This window comes from Musa acuminata, chromosome BXJ1-8 (assembly GCF_036884655.1).
Source record: "Musa acuminata AAA Group cultivar baxijiao chromosome BXJ1-8, Cavendish_Baxijiao_AAA, whole genome shotgun sequence".
In the NCBI taxonomy this organism is placed as follows: Eukaryota; Viridiplantae; Streptophyta; class Magnoliopsida; order Zingiberales; family Musaceae; genus Musa; species Musa acuminata.
In genome coordinates, this window is record NC_088334.1 from 43,134,073 (window position 1) to 43,151,725 (window position 17,653).

Consider the following 17,653-nt stretch of genomic DNA (forward strand, 5'->3'; position numbering starts at 1 on the left):
GCTTTCTCGATATTATAAAATAAAAAAGATTTTGATAAAGGTCTATCAATTATTTCAAAATAAGTTATAATAGATAAAAGATGATACAATTTAAAAGAAGGCCTAAGAATAGGAAGAATACAAGTGTTGCATACAAATAGTTTCATGATAAATTAAGAGTAGCTACATTAGCTCATATCTTAGAGTTGGTATTTATGTATCACTGGAATATTGTTTCATGATAAATTAAGAATAGCTACATTAGCTTATATCTTAGAGTTGGTATTTATGCATCACTAGAATATTGTATGAGGATACAATGAGATATTAATGGTCTGACTCATAATGAGAGTACGACGATGGCAATGGATTTATGCTATAGGGATTTCAAATGAGTGCCATGAGGTAGTACGAGGCAAGGTGAAATATATTATTTTATTAAAAGACTTGACAAAATATCAATTCTTATTATTGTTGATATTGATACGTAAACCTATATACTCCACAGGTAACAAAATAGAAAAGAACCGATGATACTTATACAAAAGAAAAGAAATAGAATATTTGTATGGCAATAACAAAGTAGTTCAACTTCGATACGATTATAACAAATATACCTCAAGATCCATATTATCATAGTATAATATTTTTAATTCAAAAAACTAGTACGGGGATCCAACCTCCAACATGAGATACACGGTATTTATGTAATTGAGAAGGTAATAGGATTAAAGGATTATATTAAATCATTCAAGAGGTAGCGAGATGAGTATAGTTTAATACTGATGTGTAATAGTTGGGCCTAAGAACGAGCATCGTTAACTCTCTTGTATATGATAATAGAAGGATTATATTTCATAAGCTAGTTATTGTATTTAATAAAAATAAAAAAAGGAAACTAAATTGATAGCTTGACAGAGGAGATCTGACCATAGTACATTATCTAGATTATAATCGACAATTGAAATAATTCTAATAAGTCTGATTTATGGAAGGAAAAAAAAATATTTGAGACTTAATATGTAGCTCATTACATATACAAAGAAATTGGCAAGATTACATCGGTAAAAAAAGTATGTAGCTGATTGATTTCTTTTACTTCTGTCATCGAACTCCACTATTTTGTCTAACAGTTTCCTCCATCAAACAAATCAATTTTGTTTGAATACTTAAAATCCCAGTTGTCATTTTCTATTTATGCTTAATATTCTCGTTTTGCCATGAATAATGAATGTAACATCAGCTCCATCTGCTGCATGCTGTGAAAGAGACTCTCTACCTCAATACTGAAAGATATCTCGATCACTTTCCTTCTTCCGTCTGTACAACTTCATAAAACCTAAGTGATCATCATTTTAATTACGTCCTTATTCTAACAATCTGCATTTAAACCCACAGCGGAGTCGATGCTTCGGAATCACATCATGGCAAAGCAGCATCACGTGAAATTTAAAGCATTGGCTTCGAGCTTCCGTCTTGCCAAATCACGTTTCGTTACGTGCACGCAAGCGTCAGCCTCTGGCCCCGTAGATTTACATGTTTGGTCCCTCTTCTTACTGTTATTACATGGTAAAAGACAAATTAGTCCCTGTCAACGTAGCCACCCCGTTTGTTATCGTGCAAATTTTGGCAGACACTAATATTGCAAAATAATTATAAATTTTGTAGATCTGAAATTAAAATTCATTATTATTCCTATAGCATTAGTAGACTTTTATTTTAATATTTGAATATAACATATTTATTTAGAAATTAAAAAAGGATAATGTAATCAAGGGCTGAATTGTAATTTTACTGGGGCTTTATTTGGGATTCCAAGCTTTTATTTACCGGCCTCGCCAATCGCCGGCTACTCCTCCTCACCGCTTCTCGCCATCTCTATCGGGAAGACCCATGGCTGCCGACGCCGACGGCGACGAACCGACCCCGACGGCCCCCTCGGCGGATCCCGACCTCGAGAAGGCCGCGCCGGGCGCCGCCGCTCACCCCTCCGCCCCAGCGGCCGACGAGGGCGGCACGGTAGTGAGGACGGTTTTGGCGAGGTGGAGGAGGGAGGACCTGTTGGAGAGGAGTATCCTGGTGCTCCGCGCCCTCGTGCTCTTTTTCTCCCTCCTCGCCGCCGTCATCGTGGCCTCCAACAAGCACGGCGACTGGAAGGACTTCGATCTCTACCAGGAGTACAGGTGCCGCTCCTGATCTGGCCCGTTTCGGGTCCGATCGGTGTATTGTTAGGGTTTTGAGTCGATTTGATTGTTCCTGAATTTTTTTCGTGGTTTCAGGTACTTGTTGGGTATCTCCTTGCTCGCGTTCTTGTACTCGATGGGTCAGCTATGGCGGCAGGCGCGCCGGTTCAGCACGGGGAAGGATTTGGTGCCGAGAAACTATTCAGGGATCGTTGATTTCGCCGGAGATCAGGTTGGTGGTTCTTTTTCTATTTGTCTCAAGATTTCAATTCTATTTGATGCCATTCGTTCTTTGGGATTAGGAAGTTTATCATCCCATTGCATCAGAAGAAAAGATTATACTGGAATTTCTCTCCTGCATCTTATTAAATACACCAACTATTGTCCACATTTATGTAATTGATTCAATGCCTTTCATAATCAAAAGGGGGAAAATAATCATCAAGCAATCATGAAATCAATGTGACTCATGTTTTATTTGGTTGGAACAGAGTATATGAATCGGTTGCAATATGTTTATCCTGCAAAACCTTTAGAATTCTGATTGGAAGTTTGAAGTGATATATGTGAATCAGAGTATATGTGTTTTCTATTGAGGGAATGATATGATCAAGCTGATGGTACGAATTGCAGAAGAGCTTTTCCTTCATGAATCACAAAGCAGGCCCACTGTCCTCCATATGTTGTATTTCAGCGAAAAGCGACAACATCACTCTATAATGAGCTATCTTTTAAAGAAGAACCAAAACATCTCAAATAGGGATGGCTTTGAGCTCACTATCATCTCCTTGTAACACCAATTCTCCAGATGTCCTTGATTCATTTCAATTTTTATCTTGAACTTCTCTAGCAAATGAACGTTAATCATTCTTATGGTGTGGAAAGAAGAATGAGTAGAAAGAATCTCAGAGTAAATGATTGAATGAATTATTTTGGGAGAAATAAATGACTAAATTGCCAAAGTAATCGTGGAAGAGTATAAATTGGGATAGAGCAATTTAATTAAAAGCGGTTGATAACATTAGGAAGGTAAGGGCCATCGGTTTGATGGATCACCAAGGAAACCCACAGTACATTGTTTAACAATTCCCAGAAAATAATCCTCTTTTGAGAAAATACTTGGAAGGCCAAGTCTATTGCATCGGTGATAGATCTAGCAACTGGGGTTGTGCCCACCATAATTTATGACACCTGGGATGTATGCTAGGTCTATCCTTACTAGTTAAGCCAATAGTCTTGGATGGTATACTTAATCCACCAAAGAATTTCTGCACGTGGGGATTAGGCTCATCAAGCATAGGAATGAAAGCTTAATACCTACTATGCTAATCTGAATCTCATGAAAGCTTTGATACTTCTTATGAATCCTTAGAATCCAACATGAATGATACCTAACTTATGACAATTCGTTTGTCCACTAAATCATAGACAGTCCTCATTTTTGTGCCGGGAAAAGTAACTTTTGATATTAAATTTGAAATGGATTGTATGCTTTCCGGTGATAAGTGATTGTGATTAATGCAGCTTTTCCACCTTGGTAGTGTAATAAAATGACTACATGTAGCAGCACTGGTAAAGAATGATGGCTTTGTTGATTACATGACTTGAATGTGGTATCTGTTGTGTCTTAGTTTCTAATTTCATTTGACATGGGTACTATTATTGATAGATGCTACACTTTCTTTTATTGGAGAACTAGCAAGTTGTACAAGTAAATAAAACGTGAGTCTTTCAAAGGTTTTGCTGTAACTTAGTGTCACTAAAAAATTCCAGAGAATTCATGACAAACACTAGCTAGTATATATTTCATCTTGTTGATTTTCTTGTATTTGGTGATTTGGTATCTAAAGTGTTTCTGTTTTAATAGGTGACGGCTTACCTGTTGATATCGGCACTGTCTGCAGCCATTCCCCTTACTAATCGCATGAGAGAAGGGTCAGATAACATTTTCACAGATTCTTCGTGTGCTTCAATCAGCATGGCCTTCTTCGCCTTTGTATCGAGTGCATTATCTGCTTTGATATCCGGGTTCAAGCTTTCTAAGCAAACTTATATATGAACATACCCTCTTGATGTGAATACCCCTCTATGCTTGTGTTGTATGTTCCTCTTAGAATGCCGTACTCAGTATATCGCTTCATTCTGGTGCCACCTCAATGTTCCTTAAAGATTGTTTGTTTGAGTGTAACAATTGGGGAGGGACCATTCTTTTTATTTGTTTGTTGATGATGTTCATTATTTGTAATATTTGTATTTATATTGCAATCTTCAGCATGTACTTCTTCAATTATCGTTCATGACTTGGACGATTTTTTCATTTCTAATTTCTTATGTTGATTTATATTTTAAAACTACGAGGGAGAATAACTTAAAAAAGGATCGATGCATGCCAAGAGATTTTAACGAGAGCATACCGACCATTTTTTTATGTGTAAGCGGTCGCCAACCGTAGATCATGCGGGGTCCATCAAATAGACGGTCGAGATCATTCGAAATCGAAGCAATCAGACGTCTTGTCTACCATATTCCTTCTCTAAGTGTGATTCGAACCTTAGGAATTATAGGGTTCGTTGGAGCCGGATGTCATCTCTCCCCCGCCGCATCTCCTCGATTCCTGGTCTTCTCCTCCCTATACACGGTAAACCCTCCAAAACTCGAATCTGCTTTAGAATCGGATTCGATCAACCTTTTCTGATCGAATTTTTATCGCCAGATGAGAAGCTCCACGGGTCTTCCTTCTTTCCTTCTTCGACTGGGCAGTTCAACAGTCAAAAGGCGACATCTTGCGTTGAATGAAACATGGAGTCGAAGACCCTTGGCTGAAGAAACCTTCAATTTTCCAGAAGAACGCGACCTCCAAATCAAGTAATTCGGTTTTCTTGAAGAAAGCCAAGTAATTGTTGCGACCCAAATTGTTCTCAAGTTAGAAATGATGGATGCAAGTTAGAAATGGTGTTGGAGCCTTCCCATCGGTGTTCTTGTTCTTATAGGCGTTTGGTAGAACTGGAACAGTGCTCAATATCTCAGAAGAGATGCAAGACGATTCCAAGGCTTCGGCTAAGCAAGTCTCTTCATCGAGAAATCACTGTGGAAAGGCTTTTGTTTTAGAAAAAGTCATCCACAATAAACTACACCACAAAATGTTGGACTACTTCCTCAACGACAAACACACGTCTCAGTGATAATTGACATGCTCATGGTTGGCATTTCCACCCCCTTGATGATACGATGAGGACTACAACGATGGTAAGTAGACTGTACATTTTATGTTCATCGTAATGTGAATAAGCTGTCGAGTACTTGCTCACAATTTGGAACGCTCGACATGATAGCGTTTACAAACTATTCTTGTGATAAATGAAAATTACCTGTTGTAGTTTAAGAAGCATTATACATACATGAGAGAACAATTCATAAGCTTTTTACATGCATGATAACTTCCATAAATGTGTATGTTTGCAACATAAACAATCAGGGCACAGATGCCTTATGTTCATGTCGCTACAAGAAAGTCTCAGCAGAAAAGTAGACTTTGTATTGCATGTGATTTACTATGAATTTTTTGCCTAACCTGCAGCACATAAATGTGTGTCCGAGTACTGACCTGTTCATTTAAGTATATGATTAACATTTTTAACAACTGAAGGTGCAATAACAATGATCAGTAAATAATTCAACAACCATCCTATAGCATTCATTCCACAAATTACATAGGTAACGATACGATGTCAAAAAAGAACTCAAGATATCCGGTAATGTATGGCAACTTTGCACATATCTTGTGTCATTTACAGGAGAATTTCCTATCTTTGTATGCCAGAAAGCAGAGGAGGTCTCATTGCATCTTCTTCTACCATGTGTGCATGCATTTCTGAAGCAAAAGCAGGATTTGATTTGAACATTGCAGTTCCAGCTTCGCGAGGCAAAGGGGAGAGAGAAGGTTGAATGGTATTACTCAGTTCCTTCACATACAATTTATCTTCCACAACATCATAGTAGTCTGCTGTTCTTACCTCCTGAGCAAGAGAACAAGAGCAGCAACATAGCCACTGAAAACAATCTGTCACAGACGGCTCGCCGCAGCAGAAAGTATTCGGAGGGAGGTTAAATTTCTTTCTCATCTGGATCCTCCAAAAGCCTCCATATAACAAACCAAAGATGCAGAGTAAGAAGCCTGTGATTCCCAGAGCTTCGCGAACGGTCTCATTATCGATGTTGACGGCGGCCAAGTTGAAAATGAAGAAAGGAGCTAAACAAAACAGAAGGAAAGTTGCAACATGAACATACATGTTACCAAATCTTAGCCTGTCCATGTTCCATCCGAAGACACAGCAGCTACAGAAAACTGAGAGGTATGCTAGAGAGATATCGTCCCAGAAATCGAATAGCCCACCCACCCATCGGGGGCTAGTTTCTGCCGTCCTGGGGTCTTCTCTATCCACGAAAGAGTATCTTTTTCGAGCACGCCTTTGATCGACAGAAGAGCTGATACTACCTTGTGACTCCTCATCTATCTCGGTGTACTCCTTTCCGAGAGGGCTAACAATGTTATACAAACTGGCAATAGCTGGTGCACCAATTGCCACGGAGATGCATATCCCTACTCCGATCGCTGGACGTTCGGATCGAGGGTATCCCCAGTTCAGACCACACAAGGCATACTGAGCAAAACAATTCACATGAAGAAGAACCACTACAACCAGCATGTGCATCCGCTCGTTAGGCTTTCGGGTTCCATTTTTGCAGTATATGTTCCTGAGCCTCACAATGTCCTCCTGTCTCCATCGGCACAGAAGCACAAGGTGATGGAACCGTTTTGGATGCTGATAGAGGCACATTAGCGTAAACAAGGCATTCAGAATTTGGTTGTTCACTTCAAACCAGGTGTCTCTCTGAGATTTTCTTGGCAAAGCACCATTCAGCATGCCAGTCATGACGAGGAACAGAATCGATCCAGAGATGACCACACAAGTCATCCAAAGGAGCAGAGCCATGTTCGTTGGCTCCTTGATCCATGTCTTAAAGAGCTCGACCAAAGAAGCCCAGTTGATCTTCTTGACAAAAGGAAGACGAAAACTTGTAGAGGAACTCTGATCACCAGGCGAAGGGAAGGAATGCGGAATATCGACATCGACACTCTCCTCTGCTTCATGTCCATGCTTTGAAGAAGATGAAGACAACCGAGTAGAAGATTCAACTTTCGCAAAGCTGGATCTACCAGGGAAGGTCTTCAGCATAGCCAGAAATTTATTCTGTCTCTTCTTGTCCAAAAGAGTCCTTCTAGATGTACTAATCTCTAGCATAATCTGATCCGTAGGTGATTCAGTTTCTTCTTCAATTTCTCTTGTACCTTTGCCATTACTCATTGAAATCATTCTCTTTCTTAGCTGCTGATTTCTGCTGTTGATGTGATAATCTCTCAAGATTACTATCCGCAGGAATCAATCAATCTTTCTTCTACCAAAGTCAGCAAGACATTCAAGATAAAAGCAGCTGAAATTTTATCCTACAGACATCCAAATTAGCCATTCATTACCTGAACAGTCTGCAGAAGATTGTTCATAAATCCGTAAAAACAACGTTATATCACACCATGATCGCAGCAATCTATTTTCAGTGGTTTACAAGAATGTAAGACTAACTGCAGCAAGTTATCATCATAACAAGGCGAAGAAAGCATAAGATGCTGTCCTGTACCCAATAACCAAGCAAGCATCATACACGAGAGAGAGAGAGAGAGAGAGAGAGAAGGAATCATACAGTGGAGAAGAAGCTGTCCGTCCACCAAAATCGTGCATAACATAAAACATCTCCTCCTGAGGCAAAGCAACGAAGGGACTCAGATGACGAAGAAACATCGATGCACGCCAATATGGTCTGAAACAGTCAAAGAAAACACACGGTTCGAATTGGAGACTAAGCGTTTGACGAGCAAGCTGTTGACGGAAGCTTCGCCACTCTTCGCCTACCGGGAAGAAGGTGGGTGGAAACGGAGAGGAGACGGCGAGAAGACCACCCATGGCAGGCATGGCAACGTGTGGACCGAGGCAGGACGGCGTTACGGTGGCGTAGGTATTGCGGCTCGGTCAAAAGGTTGGATCCACGTGTCGCCAGGAAATGGAACTTCTAGAGAGTGCTTTTGACGGCCATGTTGCTTCTTCCGGCATCAAACTACGTATGTATACTTGTCTAAGTTTAGATTCTTCCTTCCTGCAGTGATTACTAGCAGACAGCTTTAAAGATTCTTCGATGGAGTTGCATATCTCTTTCGCAGCTTTGCAGCATTCGATTCGGAAATATGTGAATGTGTGGCAGCGAAAATTTATTGTAATGATGAAGCATCCCAGCCGACGGCAATAGTTCATAAAAAAGATCTCTATAATCAATCCAGAATCCAGTAGTGTAAGAACTTGCGAGACCAAAACATAAGTCTAACACAAAGAAGTCGTAGAGATTATAGTTCTGGAATCGTCAATTTTATCCAAAGGGACTATTCTTTAATTCAGTTAATCAATTTAAATCGAATTCGAATTGAATCAATTTTAATTTAAAAGATATCAATTCGATTGAGTTCACCAATTCAATTATATGGGCCTAAATATCAAATCTTATAAATTTTATGGGTTTAATTTTATAAATTATTTAAAATTATGAATTAATTAACCAATAACTAAACTAGATTAATCGATTTTAAATCGATTTGATTAGATAAATCCGTATCGATTTCGGATCAAACTATCTTACTTTGATTGAATCAAATCGAAAAAATAATTTGATTTAGTTTTGCCCTTAATGGTTGGATTTGAGTATTCCTATCATCAACTATACAAATTCGATGAAGTACAAATTAAAATTTACCATGAACACAAGTCAATGCATTGACCCATCATTCATCTCTTCCCAGCTGTCCCAAAATTTAATGAAAAGATAGTCCTCTGTGTTGGTTCAATGCATATCCCACCCAAACTCTGGCAATTCTTCATCATCCTTCATATCCCAACTTTTGGCACTCTTTTTTATGAGATCAGACCTCCACCAAATACTGATAAAAGGAAGAAAAAGGAACATATTATCATTAAAAGAAATAAAAAAAAAAAGAGTGTTGATCTGTGATAGGTAGAACCCTGTTTGCAGCAGGTGTATGCCAAATAGTCAATCTTCTTTCATCTTTACTCTAATTCCAACATTTGTTTTGATATTTCCACGATTTCATGCCTCCAAGTTCTTTTATGGACAGCCTAACCTGAAGTACTCAACTTTGTATAGTACAATCATCATTGACTAGGAACCTTAACTTAATGCCATGTCCTCTATGGACTTGCACTTCCTAAGTTTCAGTGCCAGCCGAAGAGAAGACACGAGGATTTGTCTCAGCAAAAGATTGTTAGTACTTGCAAGTAAAAGATGTTTAAATTAGCTTGTACTGTGAGAGAGAGAGAGAGAGAGAGAGTCCTGAACATCTACCAAAGAATTAAACACTGAGTTGGAAGCTAATTCCTCCTTTCCTATGCTGATGCTTCTGAGATTATAGTTCTGAGTGTCTTCTCCTTGTCACTTTGTTCTTTCAGCATTCACAGTAACAGATAGGCTATGATCTCACTGCACTACCATAGACTTCACAATTTGCCATGCAACAAGAGTAAGTAGGAGGTGTGGTGATAGTCTGATAGAGACAGGAAGGAAGAGGAGGAGGAGGAGGAGCATGAGCGATGCGAACACGAACTATTAGTCCAAGATTATTCTGAGAGATTGGACAAACACTTCATCACTGTCTGTTGCACCTCGCCATTACCGACGTTGCACCACGAGCTCTGTAATTAGCAGAGACCACAAGTTGTTTGGTCTCAGTCCTCTAAGCGCAGCGCCGCATCCCGAAGCACAAGGTCGACGCAGGCGACCCGTCGTCGAACTCCTCCGACGCGAAGTACGACGCCGGGCTGGAGGAGCTTCCGCGGCGGTCGGAGCGCCCAAATGCCGACGAGGAAGAGGATGACACGGAGGAGGAAGACAAGGACGACCGAGACGAGGTGTGGATCTTCCGCAGGGTGAGCTTGGGGAGAATGGTGCGGAGGAAGCTGGACTTGGAGGCCTTCATGGAGATACTGTTCCTGGTGCTGTAGTAATAGGACGGGGGAGGGGTAAGGGGAGGGAGGGCGGCGGCGGAGCTCATGTGCTTGGGTGTTCCTGGTTGAGACTCCCACACGAATGGCACGGTCGCAGAAGCCACTGCATGGTAGACTCGAAAGGAAGGGTTGGCCTCTGAGCTCTCCGTGGAGAGAAGCCTGCAGTAGAACTCATCACCCTGCTTGATTTGGAGGGAGTCTTTGGCCAGACCTGAGCTCCTTGGAAGCATCTTTGGCTCACAGAGAGAGAGAGAGAGAGAGAGAGAGATTGCAAGGCAACAGTACCTCATACAGAGGTGCATGTAAAGGATTTATGGTGTTTCTGAATGTATGCTAGAGAGAGAAAATGAACCTGTCATCCAACAATAATTCATCTTCCAAATGGCCTACTAGCTATTAGTCAATACACAAAGATCAAAGTAGGTCCGGAGAATCCTCTTATCTACTTCACTGTTCATGTACAAGCCTATGGTCATGTACTATAAGAAAGGACAACAACTACATCACATCTATAGATCAAAGGAATGGATGAGTAAGTAGTGTGAAATATAACACACATCATTGTTACTTTTCTTGGAACCATAAATCATAAAGACACACACAGGAGGTTGAGGATGTGGTATGCATGCGATAGGAGTAATATGGAATTCTCTCTCTAAGAGTTGAAATTTTAGGAGAAAAATCTATAACAAATTCTTTAAAAAATCAAAAAGTTTTTATTTTTTATTTGCATAGACTCTCTTTTTTATTTTATTTTTTAAAATAAATTATTTTTGTCTCTGTAAAAATAGTCACAATAGATAAGAATAAAATAAAGATAGCCTTATTTTTAATAAAAAAATTCTATATAAGAATAAAATAATAAAAAAAGAAATGTTTTGTGGGAAAAAAAAAGTGAGAACTTTAGAGATTTTTTAAAAATTATTTAAATATAAAAAAAAGCTTATTCATTAATTGTCACAGTTTCATAAAACTCTAGAAATACTTCTCATTTATTAGGTGATGATAGGCACAATTGAAGAAACTTGGTGATAGTTTCTTGGAGTAAGAGTACCGCATCCCAAGATTCCAAAGTCTCTTTCAGTAGCACCACACTTTTCAACCGTAGTTCAATGATACGTATTTGAACAGTAGTAGTTGCAATCAAGTATGACGATGAAATAGAACAAACATATGAAGCATTAATTGGGGAGGAAAGGGATGCATTTGTTTGCTTTCAACCATAGGACCAAAATGTGACATTAATTGCTTATTTAAACGCTAAGGAAGAAGAAAGATTGATCGGACCTAATCTAATTGACAAAGTGGAAGAATCTCTCCTAGTCAATGTTTGAGGACTTTGCTATTGAGTTATGTGTGATCATTATGTTTTTCTTTCTCATTTTTCTAATTTGATATGGACTTTATTTTAAGAGATCGAGTAAATTCCACCTAACAATTTGATTGTGAGATAGAGAAGACATCATATGAACATTCACATATGATGTTGATGCCAACACAACACCAAGTCGGATGTCAACATTAATTGGGATCCATTATTAGCATAACATCAATTATAATATTGGATGATTCGAATGTTCATCTCACTTTTCTCGATGAAACTATCCACCAAAGAATAATTATATATTATATACTTATAATCAAGGTCTGTCGTACCGTATCGTACCGACGTTTTGACCCAGGCTCGGTACACCGAAGTTGATTAGGAACATATGATAAACCAAACATACTTCACTCCAAAAGTATATCATAGTACAACAACAATGGTTTATAAAATCTCAGCTATTTAGAACTAATGCTTTGATCTTTTTCTTTTCATCACATCACACCGTTGACCTGTCAGACCAGTACGTACCGCCCGATACAGGCGGTACGATCCGATACGATAAACCTTGCTTATAATTACATAAATTAGTAATAAAGAGACCTTCGAACTCTTTAGCATATAATAATACCTAATACACAATGAGAAATATTGTTAATGCATTTGATTCGATTGAAATCACTCTTCATCTTCATCTACGACCGTACGACACAAATCTTGTGTCGATCAAAGTTGTCTGAACCAAATTGACTTAATATCTCGATGAATATCATTAAACTTCCTTAACAAGATAATACAATTATGGTGATCCACCATGCCAATTTCATATTATTTCTTTGCTACTCCATGGTGTGATGTGATGAAAAGAAAAAGATCAAAGCATTAGTTCTAAATAGCTGAGATTTTATAAACCATTGTTGTTGTACTATGATATACTTTTGGAGTGAAGTATGTTTGGTTTATCATATGTTCCTAATCAACTTCATTAAACTATATGTTAATAAGAATGAAAACTCTCCATAAGTCATGACTTATAAAACTAAAATTGAGAACCGAATTCATCACAATAGTCCTACAAATAATCTCTTATACATATTAAATTGTCCCTCTTTTTTATTTTCCATGGTAAATAAATTTCTTAATCTTTATTTTAGAGTGATTTCTTTTACTCTTTCACATCTCAATCTCGACCCTTCAAAGTGACCAAAGAAGAAAAATGGATCGAAAATTGACGACAAAACCCAAACATTTTATGATTTAAAAATGAAATGTGATGTGATAATATAAACAATATTTTTCTCAGTAATTCGTCCAAAAACATTTACTCTCCAATTTTGTTGGTGAACCTTTATGCTGTGATCGAGGTGTCAGCACGGCTCGGTTCAATCCCTGATCTACAAGGTCGCTCACGTGGATGCTCGGGTGGTGGTGGTGGTGAGCATCAGGTCGGGTCAAGTTTAAGTCTCGTCTTCCGAGTGCGATCTTTTTTCTGGGCGAGTGACTTGCTTCTTCATCGTCGGGCTCTTGTGCACAGGTTTCTCGACTCGACTTATCCGAAACTCAAGTCAATAATATGTACGAGAGAATTGAGAGTTCGAAATGCCTCCCTCTCTTGAATAAGGAGGGTTAGTTTTTATACCTACGAGGATGAGTTGGTCGTATGGGATCAATTAACTGCGGCTAGCTCCTCGGGCAGCCAACTTAAGCTTTTATGTGAGCGTCGACTGACCTGCACAGATCGGGATCGTGTGGTGCCACCCTGAGTTTTCTGGGATGGCTGTACCGTGATGATGTCGTTCGTACGGAGGGGGTGGTGAGCGGCTGTCCGTCACGTGCGTGCTGCACACCATATCGTACTTGAGATTCCACATCTGTATCATCATATCTGCTTGTCTGGTCTACATGGGCGATACCGAAATATGCCCTATCAAATTTGATACCATTTTCTTATAGAAGCCGTTGACACTTTTGTGACCGTTACAATTGTCTTGATGACACCCAACGGTCCAACTTGGAACGATGGCCCACCGAACATGGTTCGTGGCGAAACCGCAATCTTGGTCTTAAGCTAAGGGTATTTTGGTCTATTCGTTTTCTTACACACCCCAACGGTCTTCTCCGCATCGAGATTCGCCAAAGCCAACGGCCAAACCAGGAGGCATGTTTATAAACACACCCCATCATTTCCCCACCAACTCACCCTTCTATTTCATGTATTGTGATCACAACGTGGCGTGGATATAAAAGAGCAGCGTGAATATATCGTCTTCTTCCGCTACTTAAGGGCACTTCGGTAACCTCGCCTTCCTCCTTAGTGCCTCCACTTCCCCCTTTCCCCTCTATCGGACGCGCCTTCGAGTGCTTTCTTCGCTGGCATTTAGGGTTTCGATTCACCGCAAAACCCTAAAAGTTCCTCACTGAATCGTCGAACGCTGGGCGGAGGAAGAGGAGGGATGGAGGAGGATTCCATGGTTCCGGTGGCGGAAACCCTGGCCCCGCCGACGGATGACCCGAAGGTGACTGTTGCGGCAACGGCTGGGAGGGCGGAGATCGACACGTCGACGCCGTTCGTGTCGGTGAGGGAGGCTGTGGATCGATTTGGTGGGAGCGCCGTCTGGAAGTCGCAGCTCAGGCAACTCTTTCACCCCGACGTAAGTTCCCTTTTGGGTTTGGATATTCTTTATTTGTTCTTGATCTTTATTTCCGAATCTTTTAGTACTTGCTTTACTAATCTGACCTTCAAGTTGTTATTTTTCTGGCTTCTTTGGTTACACCTTTCTTCTCCGTGTAAAACAATTGCTTCTTTTTCGTCTTTGCTGTCCGTTTAGAGTTATAATACCAATTGATGCATGTCTTATGACTTGTGTTGAGAATCGCTTACCAAATTAGACATATTTGTTCTGTAATTCTTAAGTTGCACGTGTAATCTGTAAGCAAAATTGTCGATTTTCCAAAGTTAGAACTAATATTAATAGACTAACAGTGACTTGTCCACATTTCAAGTTGTCTGCATTTGAACAACAACATAAGTAACTTTTTTTTTTCCAAATAAGAATTAATTTATTTATACTTATCTCGAATTCTATCAAGGGTAATGTCACCAAAAATTTCTTACTTGCAAGATTTTAAATACTGGTCCGATATAAAACTTAGGAAGGAGTCAGCAAGGTGTTTTGGAGTGTTGGACTGATTACCATGTTCATCCTTATCATTTGTGTCTGATCTGGGAAACAATTTATTGGATCTATGGTTGCAATTAAAGTTTTACTGAACACTGGCTCTAAGATGGTAATTTCTCCACGTTTGTTAAGTTTCTCAAAATCATTGAGTTTCATGTATTGTCTTTGTTCTAATGGCCTTCCAGTTATTGGATTTGTCATGGGCAATGCTCAGTGTCTACAACAGCTATTGGATTTTATCCTCTAGATCAACACCATCCTTGTGTTGGGTAAATGTATGAGTGTATTATGTTTCCTCTCTTTTTGTTCATTTGTTCTATGTATATACTCCCATCTAAACTTTATTCTGTTTTCTTTTCCTTTGTGAACACTTTATTTTTGTCTTCTTTTTTATGAACTTTAATTTTCCTTCCCAGTTATCTATTTGAAATTCAAATTCATGCACACAATTGGCCGAAATTTTCTTAAAAAGCGTGCAACACTATAGGAGACCTTGTTGAGTTAATTCTTCACCACTTAGTCCTATTTCATACTTATATCATCTCTTGATGAACAAGCATCTTGAATGAGTGCTATTTTATTTTCAATTTTCAGTCAGACACTTGAACAAATGTAGCTTGTTCTGAATAATCTATTCCTAAGTCGTGTTATCCACATTTTCCATCAGAAACTCCATTTCTCTGAAGATGTTGAGGTTATCAAAGTGGAGGAACAGGCGGCACAACTAGAAAAGGATCTTATCCTAAAAGAAAGGGAGACACTTGATGTTTTAAAAGAGCTAGAAATGACAAAAAAGATTGTCGATGGTTTAAAGTTGAGATTACAGAAAGAAACCTCAGAAACCAATACGATTCCAGCTACAAATTCAGATGGTATAAAGTTACATCCTGTTCCTGAAGTTGAAGAACATGGTCCCCATGACCCCGAGAAGAATGTGGGTATAGATGACCCAAGCATGGGGGGGGTGAACCAGTCTCCAGGGCAGATGCTTGTTGAACTGAAGCAGGCCAAGGCAAATTTGAACAGGACAACAAGTGACTTAGCTGGTATTCGAACTTCCATTAAAATGCTGAGCATAAAAATAGAAGAGGAAAAACTCTTGCTTGAGGAAACCCAGGAGAAGCTGAGCTCCAATAATGCTCTGATCTCATCACTGGAGGATGATCTTAATCAGACAACAGAAAAATTGCAAAGGGCCAAAGGTTTGGTAAATGAGAAACCTGAAGATCCCTCAAATATTTTGCAGGAAATTAACCAAATGGACTCTGAATTAGAACAGTCAAGGAGGACAACTGAAGCTACTAAGTTTGAAGTTACTAAGCTGGCCTCTGAACTTGAGCAGACAAAGGCAAGCATTAAGACGGCTGACATTCGATGGCTCGCAGCTAAGAAGATGGAAGAAGCAGCCAAAGCAGCAGAAGCTGTGGCTCTTGCTGACATCAAAGCTTTAATAAGCAGCAACGATTCAATCTTGGGTCTTCAGAGTGCATGTGGTGTAACCCTTTCGATGGAGGAATACATCACCTTAGCAAGCAAAGCTCAAGAAGCGGACCAAGTTGCAAGAAAGAAAGTTGAAGCTGCTGTGGTTCAAGTAGATGAAGCAAACATGTCTAAATCAGAGTTACTTATGAGGGTTGAGGAAGCAAATTCTGAGGCAAAAAAATGTAAGAAGGCTCTTGAAGATGCCTTGAAGAGAGTAGAGGTCGCAACCAGAGCGAAGCTTGAAGTTGAAGTTTCTCTGCAGAGATGGAGATCCGAGCATGGTCAGAAGAGGCACAGCATTCATAACTCTACCAAATTCAAGAACTATGCAGCTCACCACAGGAAGGACTCCCGCGTTCTTGACCTGAATGACTCAACTTTGGTCACTGACATGCCAAGCAGCGGTTCAAGGCAACCGTTGTCGATCGGGCAGATACTGAGCATGAAGCTGATGGGTCCTGGTTCTCCTGAAGAGTATGATAGGGGAGCATGGGAGAAAGAAAATAAAAACCCCACGGTTTCACTGGGTCAGATGCTGAACAAAAGGCACGGGGTTCTGCCTTCCCCCATGACCGACAACTTGTCTCTCCACAAGCAGTTTTCTGCCAAGAGGAAGAAGATAGGCTTTGTTGGCTTCCCGCTTCTCTTGGCCAAGCAAAGCAAGAAGAACAAGAAAAAGAGGCAGTCATTGAGTACAAGATAACTGTTGTTGGAATGTCTGTTTTCTCATGAACTCTGTTCGTTGTGATGTAATGTGTTCGAACTATCATTTTACTCTGATGTATATAGCATTGAAGCTACGTTTTCGTTCAATTAGACACGAAATGCATGGTGGTGTCTAAATGTTACTATCACTGTATAACGTTTGCAGGAAAGATGTATTCAGTTCATGTGGTACGGTGTGGTGTGTATTAAATTTGGATCATTATCTTAAGTAAACAATGAATAACTAACGTCGATGCGTCCGAGCGAGCGGTCGGGGAGACCTTCAAAATATATTGGTCTCCGCCCGCGCGGGTTCTCAACGTTACCTTGTGGCCACGTTGTTTGTATTATGCTTATTTCTCTGTTCATCAACTTCTCCGCCTCACCTACCTTCTTTGTGATCGGAGACATATGTGGAGCCCATGGTGGGGCCACAGCAGTCTCCAATCAAGCGGCAGGGTAGGGAATCCGGGTAGTTGATAATAGCTTTTATTGTTTAGCTAACTAATGTATCCACGACAGCCAGTAGATAACCCATGCATTCGTGGCCTTTTTGGGTCCATGACTAATGGCAATCGTAGTGGAGGTAGAAAGACGGGTGACGATTCACAGGTCGGAAAAGCTTTTCCTAAATATGATTGTGCATGATGGGTAGTCGTGGCGGTTAGGTCACGGACA

The 17,653-nt window shown here is 39.9% G+C and overlaps 4 protein-coding genes and 1 long non-coding RNA gene across 8 annotated transcripts; 3 read left to right on the plus strand and 2 right to left on the minus strand.

The window, feature by feature from the left end:
* Positions 1–1,814: 1,814 nt before the first annotated feature.
* On the plus strand, positions 1,815–4,479 carry LOC135587973 (CASP-like protein 4B4). The gene is made up of 3 exons (XM_065079867.1): positions 1,815–2,162; positions 2,259–2,394; positions 4,030–4,479. Exons 1-3 carry the CDS (start codon positions 1,873–1,875, stop codon positions 4,219–4,221), a joined length of 618 nt encoding a protein of 205 aa, XP_064935939.1. The 5' UTR covers positions 1,815–1,872; the 3' UTR covers positions 4,222–4,479.
* Positions 4,480–4,806: 327 nt separating this feature from the next.
* LOC135587974 (uncharacterized) lies at positions 4,807–6,350 on the plus strand. Its single transcript, XR_010476025.1, has 2 exons — positions 4,807–5,408; positions 5,983–6,350. It is a non-coding gene; the product is annotated as an uncharacterized LOC135587974 (long non-coding RNA).
* Positions 5,828–8,217, minus strand: LOC103995413 (uncharacterized). 4 transcript variants are annotated; one of them, XM_009415995.3, is made up of 3 exons: positions 8,064–8,217; positions 7,923–7,978; positions 5,828–7,707 (listed from the first exon to the last, which is right to left on the minus strand). In XM_009415995.3, exon 3 carries the CDS (start codon positions 7,535–7,537, stop codon positions 5,966–5,968), a length of 1,572 nt encoding a protein of 523 aa, XP_009414270.2. In that variant the 5' UTR covers positions 7,538–7,707; positions 7,923–7,978; positions 8,064–8,217; the 3' UTR covers positions 5,828–5,965. The 4 variants fall into 4 exon arrangements, with proteins under 4 accessions (XP_009414270.2, XP_018685126.2, XP_064935938.1 ...); XM_018829581.2 differs by having other exon boundaries at positions 5,828–7,668; positions 8,064–8,216; XM_065079866.1 differs by having other exon boundaries at positions 5,828–7,668; positions 7,923–8,203.
* Positions 8,218–10,014: 1,797 nt separating this feature from the next.
* LOC135680357 (uncharacterized) lies at positions 10,015–10,515 on the minus strand. The gene has a single exon (XM_065194236.1). It carries the CDS (start codon positions 10,513–10,515, stop codon positions 10,015–10,017), a length of 501 nt encoding a protein of 166 aa, XP_065050308.1.
* Positions 10,516–13,868: 3,353 nt separating this feature from the next.
* LOC135587975 (WEB family protein At2g38370-like) lies at positions 13,869–17,083 on the plus strand. The gene is made up of 2 exons (XM_065079868.1): positions 13,869–14,260; positions 15,456–17,083. Exons 1-2 carry the CDS (start codon positions 14,063–14,065, stop codon positions 16,971–16,973), a joined length of 1,716 nt encoding a protein of 571 aa, XP_064935940.1. The 5' UTR covers positions 13,869–14,062; the 3' UTR covers positions 16,974–17,083.
* The last annotated feature ends 570 nt before the right edge of the window (positions 17,084–17,653 follow it).